The following is a 27,274-nucleotide window of genomic DNA, read 5'->3' as shown; positions in this document are numbered from 1 at the left end:
GAAGCAGAAATGGGTTGGATAGGAGTGTAAACCCTAAATCAACTTGCACTGTTCCTCTCCAAATATATTAATTGATATTAGTATGAAAACCTTTTATTGCTTAGAAAACAGTGTTAAACTTTTTTGTTAAATAGCATATTATTCTACCTTTGATAACAGATTACAGTTTCATTTTCTAAAGAAACAAGAAAATAGATAAATAAGTTTAACCCTTTGCCCTAGCCTTAAAAGAATGGTATGTAGAGGAAAGCCTTGCGATTTAGTTCTTGTGTAAGTGTTAAGTACAGTAAATGATTGTTACTAGGTATTTGATTTTTTTTTTTTTTGTAGGAAATACAGACAAAGTTCAAGTTGTAAACTAGCCCATTTGGAAGTATTTGTAGCTTGTTTTAGTATTAGAGCAACAATCAAGACCATGTAGACAAGATGCATAGTCTTAGTGCCCATGAATTTTCATATTTAATAAGCAAAGCAGCAGAAAGGTGGGAGAAGGAAAGCATTATACTAGGGGGAGGGAAAAAGGTATAGAAGGGAAACAAGCATAGGCAAATTAAGTGATGTGCTTTCTTTTATCTCCTCTCCAGTTGTTTGGGTCTCTCTTACCCCCATCCCCATCCCATCATGGGTTTTGCACTAGAATACCTTTAAAGGCAAATTGCCTAAATTACTCAGGAAATTTGTGACGGAGCTTGGGTAATCTAAACCCAACCCCTAAACCCCCTGATCACCATGCATTGCTTTTAACAGCTGTCATTCAAACGGAAGTGCCTGATTTTGTCTTGTTTTTCTTGCACTGTGTGCTATGAAATACAATGATAATCATGAATATTAAAAGATACATTGACAACCTTTGCACATTGCCTGCATTAGCTTGTCTCAGTTAGACCTAGTTTCAGTTTTAATAGGACTTGACAGATAAATAACTGGAGACTTTGGTTTTCATGCCACCATTTGCGTATGTGGTATTTGACATGTTGCCTTAGTGTCCTTTCTCCAATCAGGATTGTCTGTTCTTGTCAAGGGCATTTGTCAGTTTTACAAGTTACAATATCTGCTTGCTAGGAAGGAATCCTGTTGTTACTGAGTGTCTTGCCTTCACGTAGCTATAGACCAGTCGTTTTTAACGAGCCGTGACAGACTACTAGACCAGAGTTAGGAAAGAACTAGCAAGAGCAGTGCTTTCAGAAATTCCAAAGCTGTTGCAAGAATTTATTTCCTCCTGCAGCATAGTCAATTTAAGATGCTTTCACCCTTTTCTGCTTCCAACCACTCATTTCTGTGATTTGGTTTGGATATGGCCCCATAAGCAGTTGTCATCCTCCCAGCTAAGGAGAAAGAAAATAGTAAGAGTGGTAGGAGTAAGGACCCAGGTCCAGGAAAGGATGGATTTGCTATTGGATAAAAAAGGTTGTCAAATGGAACTCCTTGTCTGATGGGATTTATGCCAGTTTAAAGGTTCCTGAAAATTTTATCCCCATTCCTATTTCTTTAAAAGGCATAAAGGGTGCAGTCTAGATTATTTTTGTTTCTTTAATGCATAAAGTGGATACTGATGTTTTGATAATTACTAGCATAGTAATTGAGATCAGTGATATCGCAGTTTCAGAGAAAGGGGAGTAGTCCAGGAGAACCTGAACAAATGAGCTGGGAAAGAGAGTTATATCACTTTGTTGTTCTAGAGGAAGGAGGAAAGGAGAATGTGATCACCAGAACATTTGTCTTCAAGAAAGTTCTAGGGTGAATGCTACACTCTGCAAAGGCCTGTTTGCAGGAGCTGGCAAAAATGGCTTATTTCTTGCACTGACAAGTTCCCTGCAGTCCGGCAGAATGTCCCTACTGCCATCTGCGCTGGCCATTGCAGCCCTGCCAGGCAGCCGGCAGGGAACAGCCGCTACAGTGGAGAAGCAACAGAGGTGCCCAGTGATGATATGCAGAGGACCTTAGACAATGGAGTTGCATCTCATTTTACCCTGCAGAATGAGCTCTGAATAACACTAGATCTGAGACAACTACGTTTGTTTCTTCCATGCATGTCCTCTTTTATTCTGTTACAAAGATGTCATTTAGACAGATCTTGAGGAATTGTTTTGTTTATCTGAGATTTTCAAATCTGTGCTATTCTTACCCTTAGCAAAATGTCCTTACTCTGCTGTGTAGGTAGTTATATTGGACCTTTCTTAGGCTTTACTTCCAACCCTGAATGTCCTCAATACACACAAGTGTGGATATGCAGTACATGTAGAATGAGTTTGCTGCTTTTTAGAAAGTCAAGCTTACTGCTCTGTAGCTAAAGTGTGCTGCCAACCAAACAATAAATTTTAGGACTTGAAAAGGGGATGGGCGAAAAGAAGGAGGAGAGAAGTCACCCAGGGAGCAGAATGCAGGTGCCTTGTCTCAGGCAGAGACTGCTCAGGGAGTGGGGAAGTTGTGTCAGTCTTTTCCAAAATGAGCCTTGGAGCCCTGTGCTCCTGCTCAGGTAATCCAATGCTTTCTGGTGACAGTGGATTTACTGTACTTCTGCTAAATAGTTCACACATGCTCTAGTTTTCCAAAAGTTCTAGTAACACTGCTTATAGTGGTGGCAGAAGCTGGGGCAGAGTTTGCAAATGACCCTGGAGGTGTAGGTCAGACAATGTAATGACAGTCTCCTAGGAATAAAGGAAGGAGTTCCCTGTGAAGAAAGGGTTTTTAAAACTCAAAACCTCATATTCTTTGATGGGAACTAAGGGGCATGGCAGGAAGAGAAAGACATGCTCATGTTCAAAGTTATTCTGTGTAACTCCTGTTTTATTGCATTTTTAGATCTTCATAGAAAATACTTTAAGCTTTGATTGAGTGCTCTTCATTCTCTTACATGACACAATAAATAATAAAATAATCTGCTGTTGAGAGACAGCAGATCAGCAGGATAAGTGTTGTTTAAAACTGTGAAGAATCGTTTCTGCTTTGCAGTGGGATAAGTTGGCCACTTTTGTCTAGTAATCCCTTGACACTTTTAAGCCTCTGAATGTGCTGTTGATTCAGAAGATAACAGAACTGTTTTCTCTTTTCTATTCTTTTCTTTCAGAGATTTTGCACAGAAACTAGCCAGTGCCCTAGCCCATAATCCCAGCTCAGGACTCCATACGATTAACCTTGCTAGCAATCCACTTGAAGACAGAGGTATGGTAACGTTTATATTTTTCTCTTTCTACAAATGTAATAGGGGGATTACTGCTGCCCCATTCAGCTTTGTCTGAATAATAGATTATTGTTCTGGGTGTAATGCCATTGTAAATATCTGTTGTTCACAGACGACTGAGGATTGCTATTCTTTTTGACTTATGCATATCCATTAGTTTGTCAAGAAGTATTCAAATGTTTTAAAGCAACCATGGTTTTCATTGGATTTCATTACATTTTCATAGGGAAAAAAGAGATGGAACTCAGTGAATGCATCAGGATAGAGAGGAAATAGTTTTTTTTTTTTTTTTTTTTTTTTTTTTTTTTTTTTTTAAGTGCAATACAATCAATTTGAGGATGAAATATGGGACAACTTTGTTGCTTGGATTATATATGCTCCTGATATTTTTGCCTTTTCATTTCTACCATAATTCTATGAATATTTCCAAGTTCATTGCAGCTGTTCCTTTTTTTTTTTTTTTTTTTTTAGCTTTGCACTAGTCCTTAGTATTGCCAGCGCTTTGCCCTGTAGGTATTTCAATGTTCTGTAAAAGTGGCGTATCTGGCATTCCTGTACAGCAAAGTACTGTTGACTCTGCAAGATGGAAAAACAAGCTGAACAGTTCTGCTTTTCTCAGACCAGGCATTGGAAGGAGTGATTTCAGTACCTATCAAGTCAATTCTACTCCCATGTCTACTCTCCTTTCACCTAAAGCATTTATTTTTAAAAGAAGGTTACATTCTGTCAGTCTGGAGTTGACCCCTGAGCGCTGCCCGTGTGAGATTTCCATTTGCCTCGCTTGGTGCATTCCAAGCACGCAGTGTTCTTGGGATCAGACCATCTTGTGTTCCTGCTGGGCCAACAGAAAAATAGGAATTTTACTCAGTGAATCTTTTCTTGTTTTCTTTGAGTTGTTTTGGGAAAATTTTCCATTCTCTTTGCTGAGATGATTCAAATTGGAAAAACTGTTAGTTTTGTTCAGAATCTAACTGACTCAGAATGCTGTTCTTAACACAGAATTTTGTAGGTGTGTCCCCTTACTTTTTCAGTGAAGGGAAAAGATGAGAATTTTTTCCCTCTTCTTTTCTATCTCTTTTCCTAGAGATTAGAAATAATCAATAAAAATACAAAAATATTTTTTATCTTTAACCTACTTAGAATAAGATGTCCCCCCTGCCAAAAAAGAACCCCGTTTGGATTAATTACTTTAATTCTACCTTGCCCCCTTCCTGGAAAACTCCGTATCATGTTAAAACCACTGTTTTTCTGAAAAACATTACTACAAAATGTGCCATAGGCCTAACTGCATTACACTAGGATTTCTGTTGTATAAGAATTGCCATGGGCTGAAAAAAGGCTGTCACTTTATGCATATTGTTGATTCAGCTTTCAAAGTCATTTACATTAAGTGTCATAAACAATTTTTTAAAAAGCCCATTTTTTTCTCCTGGAAAAAAAATGAAACACTTGGTAGATATTCTACAGTCCAGGGGAATTTCTTTTTTTAATATATCATTGTGGATGCTTTCTTTGCAACACAGCTATTGATTGAAACCACTCTGAAAGAGCCACTTACAAGATAAAAATGAAGTGTAGAAGCTACAATTTACAAAAATGAGTGGTTCTGGTTTTTCTCATTAGCTCAATCTCTTCTGTCATGTATACAGTTACAGTTAGACCTTTCCATCAGAGTATTAGTTAAATTACATAGGTACTTAAATAAAGAGAAATTGCTCCTAATAGCAATGTGCAAATTTGCCATTTTTCAGTTTAAGAAATATGTCGGCGTCCTATGATCTGACAGTCAATGACTGCAGGCTGGGTTTGACTTTATTAAACTGAAAGGGCAGCAAGCATTTCACAAGTAAAAGCCGGCATAATGGAGGTGTATGTGAAATATATGGATTTTGGAAAACATTTCTTTCTTGATATATCACCTCTGAAAGGATTGGGAATTTAACCGGTTTATATTGCAAATATAAGGGAAATAACACAGAGTTGTTTAAATTACAGGGAGTGTTATTGCCCATTGTTTAGGGAGAGGGAAATGAAGCTATTGTGTATTATTGAGTACATGTAAGTAAAAAATATTATTGCACTAATGTAACTGTCTATATTCCAATAATACAAGAAGACTATTCTGTTTAGGCTTAGGATCTGACCTTAGTTAAAAGATAAAGTAGTGTTTATATGAAATGAATTTGTGCTGAGAACAGTGTGTTAGTTGGTAATCGGCTTCCTTTCATGGTATTGCCAACGTTTGTGAGGTAACACCTGGGAAGCCTATTACTAGTGTGGGCTTTAAAATCTGATGATGCTTAACTGATGGAAATTTTGCCTTTAGCTTTACTAGGATCATAATTTCATCTATTTGTTTGTTTGTTTTACATTATTAACAAAAAGTATTAAAATATTCAAAGTCAAATCTATGTATCTGGATGTGGCAAAGTTGTCTTCTGCCATTACAGCTGTTGTCTCTGTTGTAAGGTCAGCAAGAATAGGCTGCTTAAAAAGAGTGTTCTAGCACCTGAGAGATTCAAAGTACTTTTCTTCTTTTCTGCATCTCATTCCTGTATTCCTGCATTTCTTTTCTGCATCTCATTTCAGCTCTGTGGATTCTTACCACTATGCTACTGAGATGTTAAAATCCTTCATCTTGCTTAGGGTAATAAGTGGATTGTTAGCTTGAAGCAAGGATGGAGCAGTCTGATGATTTGCTACACCTCTTAAAAAAGTACTTCACAACAAAAATTACACTTGTGATATGTTTAAAGATGCTATTTGTATGGCTTAACTTTACCTTAACTATGAAACTATATGTAGTAACTGAACCAGCTCAACCAAATTAGACAGTCAGCCACAGAATTTACATTCTGCAGCTACCCTTGGAAAGACTAATTCCCCCCTACTTTAGAGGAGCCCAAAAGACTTCTCCCCCCCAGCCAACATAGTGGACTAGGAGAGAAATATGACTTGATGCTTTCTTGTAGAAAGTTTGTGAAGACATCTAGTCACCACTGTATTTTATAATAAACAATACAAAGGTATTGTCAGTCTAATATTTTGGCATTATAAGTAAAATACGTCATTTTGCTTTGAGCTGTATGGAAGTTGCACCTATCATCAGCATACACAAAATGCATTTACAGAGAACATTAAAAAAATCCTACAACAAAAATTTGCACATATGATACATAACTACTCTTTCTTTATAAATGATAGATAAAACATCTGATAAAGCAGAGTATACATGTCTGTGATGTGCTTTGCAATGTACTGTTTCATGTCTGCTGATGTGAAGAACAGTTTCAGCTTTTTTATTTAATTGTGTTTTGGAACAAGTAAAAGGTTACGCTCTTTTCCCTTTTCTTACTAAGTGATTTATTAGAGGACTGTGTTTCATACCACTTGCTCAGACTTAAGTTTATATCTTTACTTACTCCTTTAATAAAATAAATATTTTGTAAATTGGCTCTGCTATTACTTAGGATGCGCTTTCTTAATAAAAATACAATCTTTTTCTTAAATGAGAGGGATGAAATTTATGGTGTGCAGCGCTTGAGTACACAGTTTGGGATCACAGGCAATTATAGTGTTTCCAAGTCTGTGTAAAAGCTGGTAGCCTACAGAATACTCTGATGAAGCGAGATGAGTGACCGTTATAGCTTGAGGAGGGTTTCAAGTTCTTAGAGCAAGTCCTCAGCCACTGTACCTGTAGTATTATTCCTTTTATACGGAATACATACTATTATACAGTACTACTTCAGCAGCCCAGTACATGCTGCTGTTTTTTGAACAACCTCTGAATTTTTTTTATTTAACAAAAAGGAGATTATCTTAAGAAAAGAGGGCAATGTTAGCTCACATATGTATTAGCCAATGTCTTCCTACCCTTGATTTCCCTTCCTTTTAAAAGAAAAAAGAATTGGTTTGAAGTTTCATGTGAACTACTGTTGCTGGGATTTATTCTGTGTGTGTGTGGTTTTTTTTTTTCATTTATGTTATTTTTTGGCTGAACTGTAAAGCTTCCAGACTTTCCAAGTGCTGACTTTATGACACATATAATACTTTCTCTTTGATCCCTTTCTTCTCAAAAGTGGAAGTGTGCATTGTCATTTTTAAACTACTTTAAAGTGGCTCACTGATAGTTAACAACATCTCCCCTGTATGTTCAGTGATTAGTAAAGAAAGGGCCTTGACTACATCTGTCATTTTCAAGGCTTTATGGCCATAAAAAGATGGGATGATTTGGGGTCAAGCCAATTTGGGGGCAGTCCTCCTGAGAGAGTGTTTGTGCCGCTGTGCATTTGACACCAGTGGGATCGCTCCCAGGACGGCTGGGAAAATGGGAGACCACACGGGCAAACTGGACGATCTGCTTTCTCTTGCTCCCCTAACAGGTGTCTCGTCTTTAAGTGTTCAGTTCGCCAAGCTGCCAAAGGGCCTGAAACATTTAAACTTATCTAAAACCTCCTTGTCACCTAAAGGTATGTTTTATGTAACCTAAAGGTATGTTTTATAAATATGCCCATTATTTTTGATATAAAATATTTTAAACTTTCATCCTAATAACCTTTATTACATGTTTATAAAATGATTTGTTCTGTAATTGATTTGCATGTGGATTTCAAACACAGTACAGGCCCTTTCCTACTGTACTAGGTTGCTGAACTGGGGGCTGGATTCTGCATCTGTTTAGGTTCTTTGAAAAACTCTTGTATAGGACATGGAGTGGAACCTGTATGGTAAAGGAATAGGTTTAGTTTAGAACCGACCTAAAGAATATGTTTCATTTATGCTTCAGAAAGATATCTGAAGCACAAATATGAGGCAAGTTTTCCAAATGATATTTGGAAAGTTTGGAAACTACTCAGATGTTTTGCACCAGATTATTATTTCATAAAATAAAGGAGTATGAGAAAGACTGTTAAGAGTGATTTGCTCTGAGTAAAGACTTATTTATTTTATAATTTACAAATTTCTGACTCGATATATTTATTGTAATTGAAATAAGTATTTTTTTAAATTATAACACTGAAACACAAGTAAAATTATTTCAGGCTTTTCTGAATTGTTATTTTACAAATAATAAATCCCGTGAACTCTTAAATAAAACGCACAAACCAAGGTTCTCTTGAATAGAACATAAATGTTAAAAATAAAAAATTACACTATATTATCACAGCTTTTTCACAGATGTTGACTTGGAAGAGATGACCACATTACAGTCTATGAAAGATATTAGATCATAGGTATAAGCTGTGCTCTACTATCCTTTTAATTATTGCTCTGTGACACACAGAATCTGTGTTTTTTTTCTCAACTTTAGTTGTTGAACTGGCGATATTTGGGACAGGTGTGTGGTGGGATTTTTTGGGGGAACGGATGTGAGATGGGATTTTTTTTCTTTTTTTTTTTTAACAGGGGTATTTTACTTTCTTGTGGCTTACCATCTGCTTCCTCACATACTCACTGGTAAATCTATTTTTTTAGTAAGAATTTTTAAGTGAAGAATGGACACATTTCATCCATTGAGTAGCAGTCCACTTGCACTGACCAGTGGCTTTGGGAAGTTACCTTGTATCACGTAGTAGATCAAAACACTTGCCTGCTTCATAACTTTGGCCAGGCACTTAAAAGAAAATCGCTGCATCTGCTAAAGGAGACATTGATGTTTATGTACATAAGAAATACGTGCACGTAGTGCTTGGAGGGCAGCAATAGCCATCTACAATAAATTTGGAATTCAATAATAGGCTACAGGGCTCTCAGAGGAAGAATGTGTTTGCTGGAAATAGCCACATTTTAATTTGAGTTTGAAAAAAACTAAAGAACTTCTTTGTAAAGAAAAGCTCTAGCTTGTTTGTTTCCAGTGTGTGCTTTTTAATTTTAATGTGAAAAATATGTATTTGTTCTTAACAGGAATTGAGTGTTTATACATCTCTTGATATTTTAATTAACTGACTTTTTCTGAAATTGCAGGCAAATACATAATTGAAATATTTTTAATTTCTATATCTTGTGAATTGCTTTTGAAGTCCTGACAAATTATAATTATTAATGTACTTGACCTTCTGCAGATACTTTTATCTATTTCCACAGATACTTTTATCTAAATACTGAGTGCAAGAAGGTGTTGTCTTAACATTATGAAGCCAGCTATGTTTTAAAATTTGTTTCAAAATGTAATAGCACTGTTAAAACTATTGCAAACTTGGCAAAAAGATTTCTTCTCTGGATCTGGGTCCTGTAGGGCACGGAGGCCCGTTTTAGTAGAGGCAAAGTGCACTCGCCTTGCAGAGAAGGTGATGGAGCTTGACCCGGGCAAAACTGGGTCTTAAAGAAGATGTGTCTTGTGGCTCACTGGTGATCTATCTTCCTTTATTGCAGTATGATGATGGTAACAGGAGGTCATTAAACATTTATGTATGACAGTATGTTCACTGATGTTGTGCACTTACAGGGGCTGTGCTGGTTTTATCTAGAATATTCAAATATTGACCTTTTATTGCAGGGGTGAATAGCCTTTCCCAGTCACTGAGTGCCAACTTGCTGATAGCTAACACTCTCGTCTATCTTGACCTCTCAGGGAACGTTCTCCGTGGTGATGATCTCTCAGTAAGTGCTTTCTTCTGATTTATGAATGAATGAATGTTCTAATTTATTGTTTGAAGAAAGGCAAAGCCATTTTGTGGGGGACGGGTTTGCCTTTATTGCAGTACAGTTCTGGTAGTGATAGAAAAAAACATTTTGATCTCTTGATCAAAGTGCATACTCTTGAAGAGTTTGCACTCAGATGTCTGAGTTACCCCACACAACTTAAACAAATCCACATAACATTAGTTCATGCTTTTAGTTCCTGCCTTTTACTGATTAATGAGGAAGCTGCAAGTATATGACCTGTTTCAGTGGACTTAGCGTACACTCTGAGTGCTATTTGAAAGTAATCAAAACAAAATATAAAAAGCTCTTCTTCTTTTTAGTGGAAAAGGTATTGGAAAATTTTCATTGGAAAATTGGAAACAATTGTTTTCTTCTGACTTGAACAGATTTAATTCATTTTTGTTTCAAGTATTTTTTTTGTCTGTATAAATAAAACTACATATCTCTGGCACATGGCAGATGAAACTCGTGATTCTTTGAAGAATTTAATTCTTGATGAAAATCTTGTTGGTCAGCTCTTCTTATGTTAGTATATCAAGGGCCACTGTGGTCCAGCTCTGTCTTTTGTACAGCACAAACTATTGCATTCTCAATTTGTATGTATTCTGACTTTGGCTACCACATCTGTATTTCTCTCTTACATCAACAGTTCGGTGCGCATAAGTGTCAGGTTTTTAATTCTTTTATGTCTTAAGCATCTAAAATAGGCAGCACAGGAGCCATCCAGTCTGAGCACTTAAAGTGCAGTAGGACTTTATCTGCCTATAACTGTGTGTGACTATTTTCACAAATCTTACTAGTTTCAGGTTCATCAGTACATTCAAAGAATTAATCTTTTCAAACACGAGAGATGAAAATTTCAATGGGAAAAGAGGATTTAAAGAAGTGGCAAATATAAATAGTTAAATAGAAATAAAGATACAGAGTGAATCATTCTCAAAGAGAGAATATCATAATGGATAAAAATCTAAAAGAAAATGTACATCATTGACAGGAAACAGTTAAAGAAATCTGATGTCTGCCTACAATATTTTAAGGGACATAAGCATGAAAAGTCAGACTTTCCTTAGCCTGTCAAAGAGAAATATGTGGTTCAAAGTAGAATATTTTTAATACTGAATCTCTTAATTTGTGGAACAGTTTTCCAACAGAAGCCAGGAAATCCTGTTATGTAGCATTTAATTTTAACCCTAGCAGACCACAGGGACTTTTTGGTAGGGACCTTTGCTTCAGTGCAGGAATATGGGCTAAATGACCTAATTTTAAGAAAGATGATTCTATTTTAGAAGTGTGTAACATGCTCTGTTTGGCTGGATTTCATGTGGAGTTGAGTTGTCCGTGTTTCTGTGAATTAGGTCATACTTTTATCTTTCTAGGTGACTAAAAAAGTCCAAAATAAAACAGCATATTGCAAGATCTTTTACACGAACTAACATGGAGATCATATATTCTATGTATTACTAAAGATATTAATAATTAAAATCTTGTTGCCAGTTCTGTATTCTCTCTTAAACTGTTGACGGTAAAAAATAATCGTAGGTTTCAGAGGCGAATTGGTTGCTTCCCTCATATGCCTAAAGGGACTGGCTTTAAACTTTCAAACCAATTAGTGTTTCTGAAACGTAACAGCAATCTGAGTGACATTCCAAGCTAGTCCTAACTAAATTAGTTATCATTTCTGGGCAAAACGGATTGCAAGATAACTCAAGACTTGCACATCAAAGTACTGCTTGTTTATAGTCTGGGCACCATTCTTCTCTTGACTTTTTTAATGAACAGTAGCCTTCAAAAGTAAAACAGGTTGTATGAATTAGGTGAAAAGACATTTCAGACACTGCTGTTATAGTGCCATTTTAAAATAAAAGCCTAAAATATATTTCAGAAGTAGATATCCAGTAGTTTGTTTCATCAAAATCAAAATTAATATACATATTTTTTTCCCCTTAATTAAAGAACCTGTACAATTTTTTGGCCCAGCCAAATGCACTTGTTCATCTGGATTTGTCCAACACAGAGTGTGCGCTAGATATGGTAAGGTATATTTTTGTGCAGTCTCAAATACCAAATAAACCTTCACCCTCAGGTACTTTTTTTGAGCTAATGTAAAGTAAAATCAGTCTTCCTTTTTTTCACTAGGTGTGTGGGGCTCTTCTTCGTGGATGTCTTCAGCATTTAGCTGTCCTTAGTCTCTCTAGGACACTTTTTTCTCACAGGTATAATTTAATGACTTTATTTTTAACTCCTGGATCTTTTATTTTGTAGTATCTTGTCACTCATGCGGCACTTTTCTTTTTAAGAAGAAGCTTAAGACTTTATAAAAGAGTCTATATGAAAGAGGTGTGATTTATCCCAAGAAAAATATTTTGTCTCCATTTCCACTCTTTTCTAGACAGCTGTAAAGTAAGCTACCTTGTCTAATATGTTTTTTGTGATCCTGCTGCAGCAAAGAATCTATATACATCTTTTGTCCTAAGAAGCATGATATCAGGCTTTGAAGTCCATCTTTAAATTTGGTTTCTAAAGTGTATATTTTTCATGACTTGATAGTAGTTGCAAATGCTTTTCTTCCCCCTTACCCCTTCCTTTTATGGGAGGGAAGTCCTTCTGAAAGTCTTTGAGACTGAACTTGGGCTTTGTAGAATACTTGCATCATGGGAAATACCAACATTGGTGTCCCTTTTCTTCAAAACTGTATGCTTTGGCCCATATCCAGAGGTGATACCTAGTGGAGGTAACTCCATCCAGAGTTAAGTAATTATTTCTAGTGGTGAAAAGGCAATTTTGATGTCTTCCTAATACCATATTTGATCTTTTGCTCATAAGATGAGTGTGTTCACTACTAATCAGACCTAAATCATCGTTCTGTGTAGTTCACCAAAGAGAAACAAACTAGGTAGTAATACCTGAGCAGCAGTGTAATGCTGAGGATTGCTGTTGAATCATTGTTTTGATGACATCATGTTTCTGAGCTAATTGAGAGCCATCGATGTTAGAGCAGTTAAAGGTACAAGTTAGACACTAGTAAAAGATCATTACCATCCTGACAGCTTGCATTCAATATTTGTTGGAATAAGGCATATCCAGGTGCTGCTACTTAATGAATTTGTTTACTTACAGAAAAGGAAAAGAAGTCCCTCCCTCCTTCAAACAGTTTTTCAGCAGTTCACTTGCTTTGATGCAGATAAATCTTTCAGGAACTAAACTCCCTCCTGAGCCTCTCAAGTAAGAATTTCATTTCATATTCTCCTGTGACCTAAGACCTTGTATGCATTGTTACTATGCAAGTGCCTCATATTTAAAACAAAGAGGAATGGATTTTACTTGCATTTTTTTCCATTTTCCCATTGTTTACATTGCAAGAGTGAGTTTCATAATGTTCATGCATTCAAGAAATGTTGTTTCCATCTCATTCTTGAGACTATTAATCATATTTTGGTGTGTGTGAATGTCACAGCTGTTTAGCTTTCATCAACTTTTTTTTTTTGTGATATGTTTCTAGCTTTGTGGCTGGCAAACAAAACTGTTTGCTCCACAGTAAAATGGGATTATATACTTGAGCGAGTGCCATTCCTTTGAGCTTACAGGATTGCAAGAGCTGTTGTGAAACTGAACCTGTTGCAGTGCTTGGGAGGAGAGACCTATTGTGTGGAGGTATGCCCTCCTTTCAGGGGGAGAGATGGTAGCAGCAACTTCTAGGAAAGCAAAGTGTAATGTTTCTCTTCTCTTAATGTCACCCATGTTGTGGATAAGGTGTTCTAAATATGTGGGTTGTATTGTTCCTTCGTCCACGTAATATTGGAGAGAAATTCCTCAAACAGCGAGTGTAGGCAAATTATGTAGCCCTGTGTCACGCATCCTACAATATGCGCAGTTTTGAACTGTGGTGAGCTTTCAATAACTGGAATTTAAATGAATATTTTAAAATCACTATAGGTCTAGATAAGTAAGCCTAATCTAGGTAGGCCATCCTGTGATTCTGCCAAAAGCCTTGTTATTGGGCTAAATTAACGAAAAAGCTTTTTTAAAAGCTTCAACTTGGTAGCCGTTATGCATTAAAACATAAATAACCCCATCCATAATCAACATCTGGACATATTCAGTAACTGTTTCCAGTAAAATATTTCCAAAATCCTAGTCTGGATACAGCCTCTGGGAACTCTTGTATAGCTAGGAGCCTGGCTCCTGAGGGAAAACAGAGGAGGGAAAGTGGGCAGCAACTCAGCCAAGGAATAGCTAGTGAGTGGGAGTTGATGGCAAAACCAGAGATGTGGGAGGTGAAGGACAGTTGCTGAGCACTGGAGGGAAAATTTCCCAGGGTCTTGATTGTTCTGTAGAAGCTTTGTATAGTTCAGATCAAAAGGCTAAGCAGCTGCCCCAGGAACTATCAAGCCCTCAGCATTATTAACACCAAAATACCTTCCACAGGATACTTTTGGAGTATATTATCAACACTTACAGGGTTGTTTTGAGAGTGAAAACAAGGTGCACTGAAGATCATGGTTCTCTGTGGTGGCGTTAAAGAGACTTGGATTAGCCAAGAAAAGCTCAGATCCAAGAAAAAGCACGACAGTGAAACTGCCAAACAGCATTAACAGCTCCTTGCTGTCCCCTAGGCACTGATGAGCATTGCCATCAAAACAAAATAAATGAAGCCAATGCCGTAATACAAGCCAACTTACTGTGGAATGGCTGTCCCAAGACTGCCTGTGTATGGGTGGATGTTGGAGCGATACTCTTTTCTGCAGCTCTCTATGCTGGTGAAACATGTTACTGCTCTCAGCTCACCCTAAGCTACTCCACTCTTTACTTCTACCAATAGCACTCAGATGAGTAACTCCATCTAATCAAATTCAGTCAAACTGAGCAAAACCAGATTGGCTTAAACATGATCCACATTTCTAATCCAAATCACTTTGGCTGAAAATGACTGCAAAGATCTCATTAGCTATGCAGCTAGGAGATCAAAGAGGCACAAGTATTTAGGACGTATTTATACAGTAGCATCTTCCATGAGCTCTTCCATGAGTAGCATCTTCCATTTGTAGGGCACTCACAAGCCAAACCTCTTCATACCACAGGAAACACTCAGCATGCCAAGGGGAAAGCTTTCATGTGTGGCCCTTGTAACTTTTTCCCCCTTAAGCTTGTATCAATAAAGATGCTTTTAGTTATTATACTTAGTTAATGTAGCTAATGTGTTACTACAGCTTTTTTAAAAATTAAGTGAAGCAGATTATATACATTCTATTTCTTATTTAAATGTGTATTGGAGTTCTTGTTAGTTTACACACTGCCAAAAATTGTGTTTTGATCTGTCAGTGCTATAACAAGAAAAATTTCTGATCTATTTCTCATCCAAATCTTAATTACAAGGCCAATCATTGCATTCTGTATACCTCAGTTAAACAGACTTCCAGGTATCACCAGGTGTGCAATTTAAACATAGTGGTTTTGGATAGATATAATATTTCTGCCTGCAGTGCCTTTGTTGATGATGTTTCGTGAGAAAGAGTTGAGAAATTGAGAGATTATTCTCAAGATAATTTTGTAGTTTATGATGTTAGGAAAAAACTTTTCTGTGAAGGGAGTACATTTGTAGTAGCACACTGTCACTTTTTAAACATGCCTTTTTCATGGCTGCATTGTAATTTCTATGTGGCTTCAAAATATTTAGGAAGTTATTTGCAAGTTTATCAGCTGTCAGACTAACTTTGTATGAATACATGTTTAGAAAGGCAGTTTAGACAGGGATGAACCAAAAATTAATGAAAACTGTTGCTGAGCTTTCAGATATTTTACAAAATGTGTATTTTAATAATCTAGGAAGTAACTGAGCACAAACATTAAGTATATTTCACAGGGTAGATATAAATAGCTTTAAACAAAAACCTTTCTGGTGCACACGTTCTAAATATGGCTTTTATGTTCCACTTGCATAGCAAGTGTTGAGGCAAATGGCTCTGCAAAATGAACTAGTTTTTATCTCCATAAATCAGTAGCTAGGATTCTGTTACCTTAATGTTGGCTCAAATGAAATTTGGGAAGGAAGTCCTTCTGTTTCTCTGTTCAGTAACTAATCTGAAGCAGCCTACATGCTAAATATACTAGAATGTATAAATAGATTGTGTTGGCTCACTCTTTAAGACATATGCTGTTTGACCTCCTGATTTGACAGTATTAATAGAAACATGATTATTAATGCTAACTTTTGTATGTGAGGCCAAACTTCTGTAGGGCAACTATCTTTAAAGCTGGGTCTGTGAATGTCATAATCAGTCATGAGGCACCACTTGGCCATGCTGCCTAAAGATAAAGGATACCGTTGTTTTGTAATACCATTTTGAAATCTGTGAATATCAGGTTACAGAAATGGAGAATGATGTGATACTTCAATGCAAACAAGCCTTTGGGTGTTATAGGCATTGTGCTCCATGGTATGGCTGGCTGCAGTGCATCTTGCATTTATTAAAAGCCCTATTCTTTCCTGAGTTTTGGGAAAACCAGAGAGTTAGTATGGCTGTACAATAGAACATTCCTCTTGTAATCATTTGATATGCTCTTAAAGCAAATGCTGAAGAAAATTAATCTCTTATTAACATAATTAACTGTTGATGTGCAGTTAGTTTTACTGTTTGTTTATCTGCATTGCATCCCTACAGTCTTTGAAGCTGCTGGAGAGTTCATAGTATGGCAGAGTATGCTTGTGCTGTCGTTGTTGTTCAAGAAATAACAGCTTAGTTGACGTGGTTTTGTTTTGAAATGTCTTTTTTATTATAGATGTATTAACCTATGATTGTTTAGATGATGATGATGGTGTAAAGCCGCTTAAAAAAATGGTTCTAATACTGATCTTTTTCAGAGCACTTTTATTAGGCCTGGCTTGCAATCACAACCTGAAGGAGGTGTCTTTAGATCTCAGTAGCTGTGAGGTAAGGATTATTTATCAGGATGTGTTCAAAAGATGCATTGACTTGGAATTGGAGTTCTCCTGAAATCTACTGGGCCAAATGTCCTCCCTCTGTAATCAAAAGTTGTGGGAAAAGTAGAAGTTAGAAAAGCATTTGTGGTAAAAATGAGCTGCTGTGTGCTGCTGTATCATAAATAATGGGCATAAAACTCAGAGTACCTGTAGCATATCTCAGTGACCAAATACTCCTTGCAATAGCAATTTTAGGCAGAGCCAGTGTGCTGTTTGCTGCATGTCAGCATCTGCTCTGTGATGCTGCGGTTGTAGAGGACCGTGCAGCAGGATTTTCCATAGTGCCAAAACTGTACAGGTCGTGGGAAGCTGCATGCTCTGAAGGTGATTCTGCAGTTTCAACTTCCTCCCAAATGTCTCTGGAGACATGTATCCTCTTCTGCAGGTTCACTTTTAAATCTTGGGAGAAATTCTGCTTTCCCAATCAATTAAGGAGTTCAGTTCAAAAGGAAACTCTGGTAAGAGATGATGGAAACATGCTGTTAATTTAAGAGGCACTATGCTAATGGCTTTATATGTCACTACAATAAATACCAAAAAAAAAAAAAAAAAAAAAAAAAAAGTGGAAGCTTGATTGCTTTACTTTGTTCCCTCTTGTTTTTCTGTGCTTTGCTATGCATTTTGTTTCTCAGAACTGTCTCTGCTCCCATAAGACCACTATCTGTTTGGCTACAGATTATGATAAAAGATCAGCTGTGATCCTGGGGAGCTAGTGAGGCAAATGCACAGAGGGAACTGTGAGGACTTTGGCCAACAAAAACAGGAAGAAGCTTTAGGTCTGGGCTTCCCAAGCTGAGTGGCACCCTTTCTTTTTTTTTAACTGCAAAGGAAGCTTCTTATCTCTTAGGCAGACCTTTCCATGCCTCTCACCTGAGTATTAGGTACTCCTGAAATGCCGTTGAAAGGCGCTGGTTTCCTTTTAAATAGAAAACACACAACTTGATGAATGGTTGAGGTGCAGTAATCCTTGCCTTAGGCCTGTGGTTGATTGCTTTTGGAGTGTGCTTAGATTTCTTCATGAAGAAAAAACAAATCATCTTGAATGTATTTCACAGTCTGTTTTGATATTTTACACTTTTAAAAATGGTCTTCTTTGAAGAGCACTACATGTAAATTCCAAGTAAAAAAAGCTTTCAAGTCAAGCACACATGCTTCTGACTTCTGAGCGGATAGATCAGTAGGATGATAATTTTGCTTTCAGAAGGTGGAAGGAAAAGGGAGGAGTAATTAAAGTAACAAAAATAGATTTCTATAATTTTAGCCTTAAAAAAAAATATAACAAAATGCAAACTTCAATAATGGGAATATAACTTAGTGTCTACATCATCCAAAGCTGACAGGAGTGAAAACTTAAACCTAACTTCAAGGCCTATAACTGAATGCGATTTATTAAGTAACTCCCCATATGGGCTGTGGAGGAGCCCTTCAAGGAGAGATCAACTGTATTGGACATAAAGGCAAAAGTGGTTGTGGTAGACTCTTATGACAGAAAGAGAGAAATTTCATGCAGCTCCAAGTGTTATGGTCCCTTCCATGATCTGGTTGCTTCAGCAGTTCCTAGGTGTAGACTGCTTCTTCCAAAGTGAACTGTGAACTTGGAACATATGCAAGAGATGTAATCTGTAGCTTGTCCCTCAAAACTGACAGCACTTCCTTAGATCCTTCCCTTAACATTTTTTTCACATCACTGAGCTTTATCCATTCTCATGTGCTTCAGAAAGAAGAAATTATGCAGTGGGCAAATTAATGTGCCAGGAGCTGGAAATATGATCAGTGGGCCCAGCACCTGCATGGTGAGCAGGGTGATCTTTGCTCAGAAGCAGAACTGCAGAAATGCTTGGAGCCAGTGACTTGCACCACTTCCAGCTCCTGCAAGCACATGTAGTTATGAGGCTATCAAGCTGGTGCTTTAGCTTTGCCCTTTTCCCTATGTCCGGCAAGCTGTACCCAACTACGGAAAGATAAATCTCCCTGTTCCTTCCCCTTCCCACCGCTTTTAATTTGCTCCCATAATTTTCTGGTATACTAACTCCAAGCTTAATCATTTTATATTGCTTGCTCTTTTATTTTTTTCTTTTTTTTAACTATGAAAATTACATTTTTATTTTTACCTGCTCAGCACTGATATATTTCACTCTTTTCCCTTCTGCTTCCCTTAGCTTGGTCACTGTGTAAGTACCCTCCATGCTTTACCTTAATTGTTAAATCAATAAGCAGCTTTGTTTCTACTTCCCATATTGGTACATCATAGCTTTGAACATACTTGGCTTTTTAATTGTTGAAGAGCTTGTTCTTCATTTTCTTAAGAAGGACTGCTATTTGTAGTCTCAGAAATATGTCATATAGGAGATGTTGCAGAGTTTTGTTTTCAGTATTATGGTCCATGCTGACAAATAGCCCTCCAGTTAATCTCTGCTTTTACGTATACATGAGATTTTAGTACAGTTGTGATAATGGCCTGAATTTTTAGGATGAAAATTTATGTCCCTCTGATTTCATAGATACCAAGATTTGCACACATGCACATGAGTCTGTATTTAAGATTTTCAGTATAGAGTAATGGGTACAAGGTTGAAAGCTGCACTTGGAAAAATGGTTCATTTCAACACTTAAGGTATATGTAGCATAAACATGTAGAAATCTACTGTGAGTATGATTTTAGTGTATAGAACTTATACCAATAAACAATAGATAATATAATCCTTTATCTTTGCTGATCTTTTACTCTAAAAATGAATTTTCTTATCACACAAACTGACTTTTAATGATGGTATTTTAATATAAAAATGAAATTTTTTTCATTAAACTAGATCTGCTACAACTAGTTATATCATTTTAGGACAAATTGAAAATTTGACTACAGTTGAAACTAAATGGTAACATCTGATAGAAATGGGTGTAAATCACCTTTTTATTTTTAACTTTGATAAAACCACATATAATCTGTCTGTTCCATGGATTCTGCACTAATCAATGTGGAAGGCTATGTAAAATGGTTGTCTTGCAGCAGCCAAGTCTGCCAGAGAATCACAGAACAGAACTGAATGGTTTGGGCATCTTATATGGCAAGTGTTACAAATGCTCTTATAAAAACAAAGTTAAGTTAAAATTGCACCTGTTTTGGCCAAAATACAGATTAATAATTTGGCCACTACTATAGAGGATAAGATGAAGGATTCTGTAGATTCTGTTCCATGCAAAAGAGGAAGGGCATCTTGTATTCTGTACCTTTGTACTTCTAGATGTGACTGACTTAGATGCTGTCTTTGACTGCCACTGTTCTTAAAATGCTTAGGCCAACACATTGAAGTGTTCGTTAACCAATCACAAATCTCAAACCTTCCAAAAAGTGCCAAATCAAGCCTTTATTAAAAAACACTGCTATCTGACATTTCTGGGTAAAAGAGACTATTCACAGAAATATTGGCAGCTCGATTCGGGATGTTTGGCCATGTAAGTAAACTAAGTAAAATATTACTCAGTTTTTATGCACAGGAGTTGAAACAGTTGTTTAAATTTGAAAACTTTTCCATTTTTGAAGCAACCAGAGCAAAAATGGAAAGTGTTTTGCAAAAATAGAATTTTTGTAGAAATCTTCCCCCTTTTACTAAAGTCTTTTTCTGGGTGAAGATCATAAAGCAAAATGCATTTTAGAGGGCTTGCAGTAGCTGCAGGAAATATGAAGATACTTTGCTCCTTTGGAAAAAGTATGTTGTATTCTTAAATTCAGTAGCATTAGTCATTAAGTGTGTGAATTTTCATAACTTTGATTCTCAATGTTAGTACTTTCCCTTAGGTCATTTTGTTACTTTTTCACTAAATCCTGAAATCTCCTTTAGTATTTTAGATCAATAATGTCGTAATCTATACTTTGCAGCTAGGCCTTTCAGTTGTTGCTGTTGTTTTGCTTTTGTTCTTATTTTTAAATAAAGAACAAAGTGAATTTCAGACATTTTATAATTGGGTTATTTTAATGTTCTTTTAGTGATGAGGAAATATAATTCTCTTGAGATTGATTTGGCTTCTTGTATTTGAACTGGGCACCCTCTCTCAGTGCTAAGAGCTAAAAGAAGATGCTTGTTGTAAGACTTGACTGTAGTAGAATTCAAGGATAACAGTGTTGCATGTTCTTATACTGTGACAAACCTTTCTCTCACTGGAACTGAAAATATCCTGGCCCTTTTGCTTAGGGAACTTGCACCAAAGTCCTGCAGCCACTGCCCAGCAGAAATGCTGTGGGATTCTTATTGTCTGCACCATTTAAAGCTTTCCCTGATTTAACTGCTGAGCAGTAGTTTTAAAAGAAAGTAAGGAGAATCCTTCTTCTCATATATACTTTCTCGTATGTAGTGAGAGTGAAGGATGGGAATGAGAATAGTAGGATTGTGTGCGTAGGTTGTCATTTTGATGTCTATAATTTCTTCTGTTGCTGTTGTTTTTGCCACTGTTAGTATCTTCTGTTTTCTCAAAAGCTCCTACCACTGTTTTCTGTGTGATCTCAAAACCCTAACTGGTTTGCAAAAATGGCTGATGTTTTATCTCTAGTTGAGATCGGGAGGTGCACAAGTCTTGGAAGGATGCATAGCAGAAATACACAATATCACCAGCCTAGATATTTCGGACAATGGTAAGTACACAGAATAGGAATGGAGGGTCATGCAAGTCCAAAAGCTGAGAAAAATGCATTTTCTTTTAGCGCACAATGTAAACCATTGTAGCTGTTCTTGCTGTATGATTATTGACCATATTAATCATGGGAAATGCCTCAGTCTGAGAACTCTCATTGCTATGAAGAGAATAAAAGATGTTAATCTATTAACTCTAGCCTCAGAAGTTTTTTTTTTTTCTTGAGGTGGGCATAACACAGCAGAATAAAATTGATAGCAGCAAACATCTTACTAGATCTACATTTTTTTTGTGAAAATGGGTTTAAATAAGAGAGGATGAGAAGCTAAATGAGAAATGAAAGCATGATGAAAGAAGAAAGGGAAAGGAAAGATGAGTATGGAACAGAGCTGAGGTCATGACACTGAAGAAGCAAGAAAAGGAAGTTTGGAGCCAACAGTCGAGCAGCTTCCTGTTAGAGAAAGCCTGTTTGAATTGGTGGAAATTTCTTGGACCATTGCTGCTTTGGGGGCTCTGTGTTTGCTGGCAGGGTATACCAGCTGATCCCCCTTCTTGCAAACTTAAATTTGTATGTGTCTGGAATGGAAGAATTCCCCTTGCTGTGCTTGCTCCTCTGACAGCCAAATATGGAAGTACTTAAAGAAGAGGTTCTCAGTACAGTTGAAAATCCAGAATGTTAGCATTGGCAAGTAGAAAGCTTTGGGAGCTACTGACTTAGACCAATTATGTAAAGAGATTAATTTTTATAAATCAGTAAAGATAATTGGCATCTAAATTATCTTGTGGATTTGGATCCTAATTCATAGTAATCTAAGCAGTGGACACTTCAAATCCACAAGTAGTTTAGGAATACTATATTTCAATATGCTCTTTTTCTTATTCAAGAACAGAATAAAAATCACCCCTTTTCCCCTCCACCCTCAGATTATTTTATTTATAACCTGTTACATTAGCCTCTTTGCATCTGCAGGCTTTGAGACCTTGTTGATATACATCTCTAGACTGTATAATAATTAGCATGGTCTCAAAATTCTTGAAGGAATGTGCAACTTTGCTGCACAAGGTTAGGGACACACTCTTGGGTGACTGAACTAAGGATAAGGACTTTTTCTGACATATGCCTGCAGTCTCTCAGATTAGGAGAGATGATTAGGCTGATTAGGAAGAAAAATTAAATGGCTTATCTTTAGAGCCAGTGACTGAGATGCGCAATGGCTTGTGTTTATTCTTACAGAAAAAGAGGCCAAAAAGAAAATAAAGACTTAAAAGTAGAAGAATGGAAGTTTTTGTAGAGCTATTTAAATTAGTACACTGATGTAGTGGCTTGATTGAATATAGCTTTAGTAATTGAACCCTCTCTGGGTTGTTTGTGAGTATATGTTTTAATTCTTAATCTATTCTGATTCTTTACAGGCCTAGAATCTGACCTCTCAACCCTTGTAGTCTGGCTTAGTAAAAATCGATCAATAAGACACTTGGCGTTAGGCAAAAACTTTAACAACATGAAATCCAAGTAAGGCTGCTTCCCCCCACACACACACCCCTTTCTTTTCAATAACAAAAGAGTGGATGAGGAGAAGATGCTGATTTCACTGTCTCCCTAACTTTTCTTCCCTCAGAAATCTTGCTCCAGTACTTGATAATTTAGTTCAGATGATTCAAGACGAGGATTCAGTGAGTATCTCTCTGCCTACTATCATCATGTGTATTTGATCTTCATAGCTTATTTCTGGTAATTTTCTTCATTGTATTAATTTGCTGCATAAGATTTGATCATGGTCCTGCACAAACTCATCCAACATTTGGGTTTTTTCAAGTAGTAATTTGAATGTTTGTAGCATATAGATACCAATTTCTTAGTGCAGTATTAGAATCTGTGCTTGTTGAAGTAACTCGTTCCAAATAGCTGGATAGGCTTAACCTTTTTTGCTTCAGATCTAAGCAATAAAGCCCTCTAGACACAAATTTCTAAAGATTTCATATCCATGTAGGAGATTACATGGGGTTGGTGACATTCCTTAAATAACAGATTGCTTTTTTTTTCCTTGATAAAATGTAAAGTTACTGCAGTGATTTTCCAGAACTCCGTTCTCCTTCAAAAGATGTGAACTGTGTACAATGTTGTTATTCTTCTCTAGTACATTAATCACAGGAGCAATTTCATAAAACCCTTTCGCAGTGCCTTGCTGGGATACTTGCCCACTTTCTTCATTTCCAGCCTCTCCTAACTCTGAAAGACTTCCATGGTTGGGATTGCTTTCTTGCCCTTACTTGACACCTTAGATTTGGCTACATGGAAATCTTAAAATATACTGTTGCTGTCATGCTTGTGGATCTCTATTCACCTTTGCTTAGTCCTTTCCTTCTCCTTCATTCCCCTTGTACATAACAAGCAGGCTTCACTTTCCTCATTCTTCAAAAATAGCTAATACTAAACTTCTGTTGTCTTATCACCCGTTGTCTTTACCGTCTCATTCAAAGTTCACAGTCCATGCTAACTGATTTCACTTTCTTCTCCTCAATCTTGTCTGTGCCCTGGACTTCAGTGGAAGAGTTTTCACTGCAGTTTCTGTTTTTTCCTTCCATACAAGATCATTCTGTGTTCATTATCTCCTCTTAGTTACATTTGAAGTAGTTTGTAAAACTCATCCTCTCTGTATTCTCTTAACTGGGATTAGTGGTACTGTTTTTTCTTGATTCATTGCCTACTTCCTCCTTTTATTCTTTAAAATATAGGATATGTCTATATGACACAGTGTAGGGCTGCATATGAGTATTAGAGCTAATTCTAATGGAGTTAGCAGCAGTACTGAAAGCAGTAAGTCCTTGTCTGCCACGATTTGGATGGACGATCATAATCAGAAGGAGCACTTTCTTACTACTTGTACCAGAAGAGCTTGCCTTTTTTTTTTTTTTTTTTTTTTTTTTTTTTTTTAAAAAAATCTTGTACTGTGTGAACACTGCCTTCTACCCTGCCTTTAATGGGAATAGTACAGGGCTCCCTTTCCATTGAAGGTGATATCATTTCATCAGGTATTACCTGCTGCTTCTCTTTGGACCTTTGTCTCTATCCTGCTCTGTATCTCATGCTAAATCTTTCACAGCTGTTCTGGAGAGTGCTGTATTAGATTCAGATTAATCACAAACAAATGTGATTAAATGTGTAACTTTGTATGTTTTTTTTTTTTTTTTTTCCTCAGCTCCCATCATCTCTTTGCTTAGTTGCGGTTGACCATTACTTCCCACTGAGGCCATATCCTATAACTCCTTTTCAACACACTCTATATCCAATCAGTATCCAAACCTTTGTCTCAAATACACTGATTTCTTTTTCCTATTTATATGACCATCCTGTCCATATTATCTATCTGCAATGCTGTAATTTAATTCCAGCTTCCACTTATTGTGTCTATATTAGGTGTTACAACCTTCCATTTATCTTTCCTGGCTCCTGTTTTTGCACCCTTCAGGTCATGCAAAAAGTAGCTGATAAATACTGGATGTGTTGTTCTCACCTCTTCTCTTACTTCTTCAGCTTCAACTTCTTACACTCTTTTTCCTTTCAGCCTGTGGGTGATGTCAGTTGTTGTGTTTTATTTTCCGCTTTTTGCACAGTCTGGTGTTAAGAAGTGCACCTGTTCTTAGTCACCGTATCTTTCCTGAGGTAACCCACACAACGTAGCCTTTAGTCACATCCTGTTTTGGAATAGTTTTACAAAGAGAGGGTCCACCCAAAACTTATTTTATTTAGGTATTTAAAATAACTGTTCTTTTTGACATGCGTTAGGAATATAACATGCGATCCTGTTGCTGTTACCCTGTCTTTTCTCTTCCCTATTTTCTTCTCTCCTGTTAATCCTCTTCAGTGAGGGCATCTTGTTTCTTTCTGCCTTGTGAAATGTCTGCATGCTAAAATCAATCATAAAATATCTACCAGCTAGAGAACTGAAGACAAACTCTGATTCTGTAGCACTGCAGGAAAAGTATGGTGTTACAGATAGCTGCCTCAGATAGTCCTCACTCTACTATGAGATAGTGCAATGCTTGGAAAATGATTTTAAGTTTCTAATGATGTTGCTTTGGCTTTGAATCCTAAATGGGGTGGTTCTTATTCTACCATTGCTATGTGTTTATTGCCACAGGAAATTAAAGATTAAAATGGAAGCTGAAAGAGCAGAGGATGATTTTGCTCAGAATGTATCAGTTGATCAGTTTTGCTTGCAGGTGGTACAATTTGGGGACCACTGCATTATCTGCTCAAAACCTGCAAGGAGAGGTTTTATCTAAAATAGTCATCTGCCAAATGCTTCCTCATGTATTTATACACAATTTAAATAAATCAGTTGTTGTGTTAGTGTGAGTCATGAGTAAAGTGCTTTAAGCAATTAATAGCTTGGTTTTATGACTGCAGAAATATAGCTAAATACAAATACAATTCTATACAATTTAAAAACTGTAGCAGTAACCTCAGCAGCAAAATTCTGCAGGTGTTAAATATGCACAAGAACGTAGTATTTAGGTTTTGATTTTTTCCCCCTCTTTTTAAGCAGATGCTGTACTATGCAGGCTATAAAAGTGTGTACTTGTTAGCATAGCAGGAGGTGTCTGAAGCTGTATGCTTGCTATGCTATTTCTTTTTCTCTTGCAAAAGTGGATGCTACACTGCAGGCGCAGTGTAGCATTACTCAGAATGATAGTCAGTCCTGCATAGAGCAGAGATTATTACAGTGCTAAGTATTCTTGGTTTTAGCACAATGTTTGTTGCAGAATAGGCCTTTTGAGTGTTTTTACAGCACTTTTCTTCTTATTTGAATGAATTTAACTTGATTCAATTCTCGAGTGTTCCCAGTGGGAATATGACAAGATCAAATGGAATATAGTTTCTGATTCTGTCCTTTAAGGGTACCTCTTCCCTCATAAGATTATTTAAAAAGATTACTTTAAAACATCTTTACTGTATTGGCAAATAATCTGTTATCTGCAGCAGGAGGAATCAAATGCTTTTCAGACATCTGTTTTCTCAATATCCAACTAGAACTGTAAGTTATTACTGGAAGTATATATTTCTTGGCTATGTAATATTGCCCCTATTTATAGGGAATTGTTAGGTGTAAATTTTATTTCTTTTAATGGACTGGTCAACCATTCTCATGATGTTATAGCCTATATATTTAATTGTATAGAGTTATATTCTGATTGTAGTTTGCATTCAAAGCACCAAATCAATCCAGAGATTCTTGTTCCTTGCCCTTTCAGTAAGGGGTAAGGGTAGCTGTACCAGGAAATTAATCAGCAGTTCATCCACTTCCAAGGCACTGCCAATGTAGCAGGTGTTGCAAGGTGCTAATAATGGTCCATAAGCATCAATGCTTGAAGAACACAATGCCAAAGCAATTAAATCAAAAAATTTATTGTTTTGTCAAATTGTTGAAACAAGTAAGGTCACAAATTCTTTCCTGTTCCAGGAGCATATTTGAGGTTTAGAATACTTGATTAATACATGTGGGAGTGAGTGCTTCCAGTTAAGTTACTAGAACACCCCTTTCTAAAGTGATAAATGAGAACCAGAAGAAACTTCGCTTTCACAAGTTTATTTGTGATTCTGCCTTGAGTACTATGGGATGCTGCTTTTCAGTGACTGTCACAGGAGATCTTCTCAAACTTGTGCCAAGAACTCTATGCCATTCTAATGTGATATTGATATTCTTTAGAGTACATAATGCAATAAAATAGGGAAACGTATTAAGGGCATTAACGTAGTAATTTAATAACTTCAATTTAAAATAAAACCAGCATGTGGCTTGTGTTACTGTTAGACTTTTTAATTATAAACCTGCTGTGCC

General features: G+C 36.7%; 1 protein-coding gene across 5 annotated transcripts in view; it reads left to right on the top strand.

Annotated features, from left to right (window-relative positions):
• Nucleotides 1–27,274, top strand: part of CARMIL1 (capping protein regulator and myosin 1 linker 1) — a 194,039-nt gene that overhangs the window by 102,440 nt on the left and 64,325 nt on the right. For 4 of the 5 annotated variants that reach the window (XM_062569896.1, XM_062569891.1, XM_062569893.1 and 1 more), the window contains 10 exons: nt 3,068–3,162; nt 7,564–7,650; nt 9,678–9,781; nt 11,780–11,857; nt 11,963–12,039; nt 12,944–13,048; nt 16,686–16,755; nt 21,351–21,432; nt 22,845–22,944; nt 23,051–23,105. In XM_062569896.1, coding sequence (XP_062425880.1) covers nt 3,068–3,162; nt 7,564–7,650; nt 9,678–9,781; nt 11,780–11,857; nt 11,963–12,039; nt 12,944–13,048; nt 16,686–16,755; nt 21,351–21,432; nt 22,845–22,944; nt 23,051–23,105 — 853 coding nt within the window. The remainder of the gene's footprint in view (nt 1–3,067; nt 3,163–7,563; nt 7,651–9,677; nt 9,782–11,779; nt 11,858–11,962; nt 12,040–12,943; nt 13,049–16,685; nt 16,756–21,350; nt 21,433–22,844; nt 22,945–23,050; nt 23,106–27,274) is intronic. The other variant, XM_062569894.1, reaches the window with a different exon arrangement.

This window comes from Rhea pennata, chromosome 2, assembly GCF_028389875.1.
Source record: "Rhea pennata isolate bPtePen1 chromosome 2, bPtePen1.pri, whole genome shotgun sequence".
Classification (NCBI taxonomy): Eukaryota; Metazoa; Chordata; class Aves; order Rheiformes; family Rheidae; genus Rhea; species Rhea pennata.
Note: the sequence above shows the minus strand (reverse complement) of the source record. Positions and strands in the feature narration are given on the sequence as shown.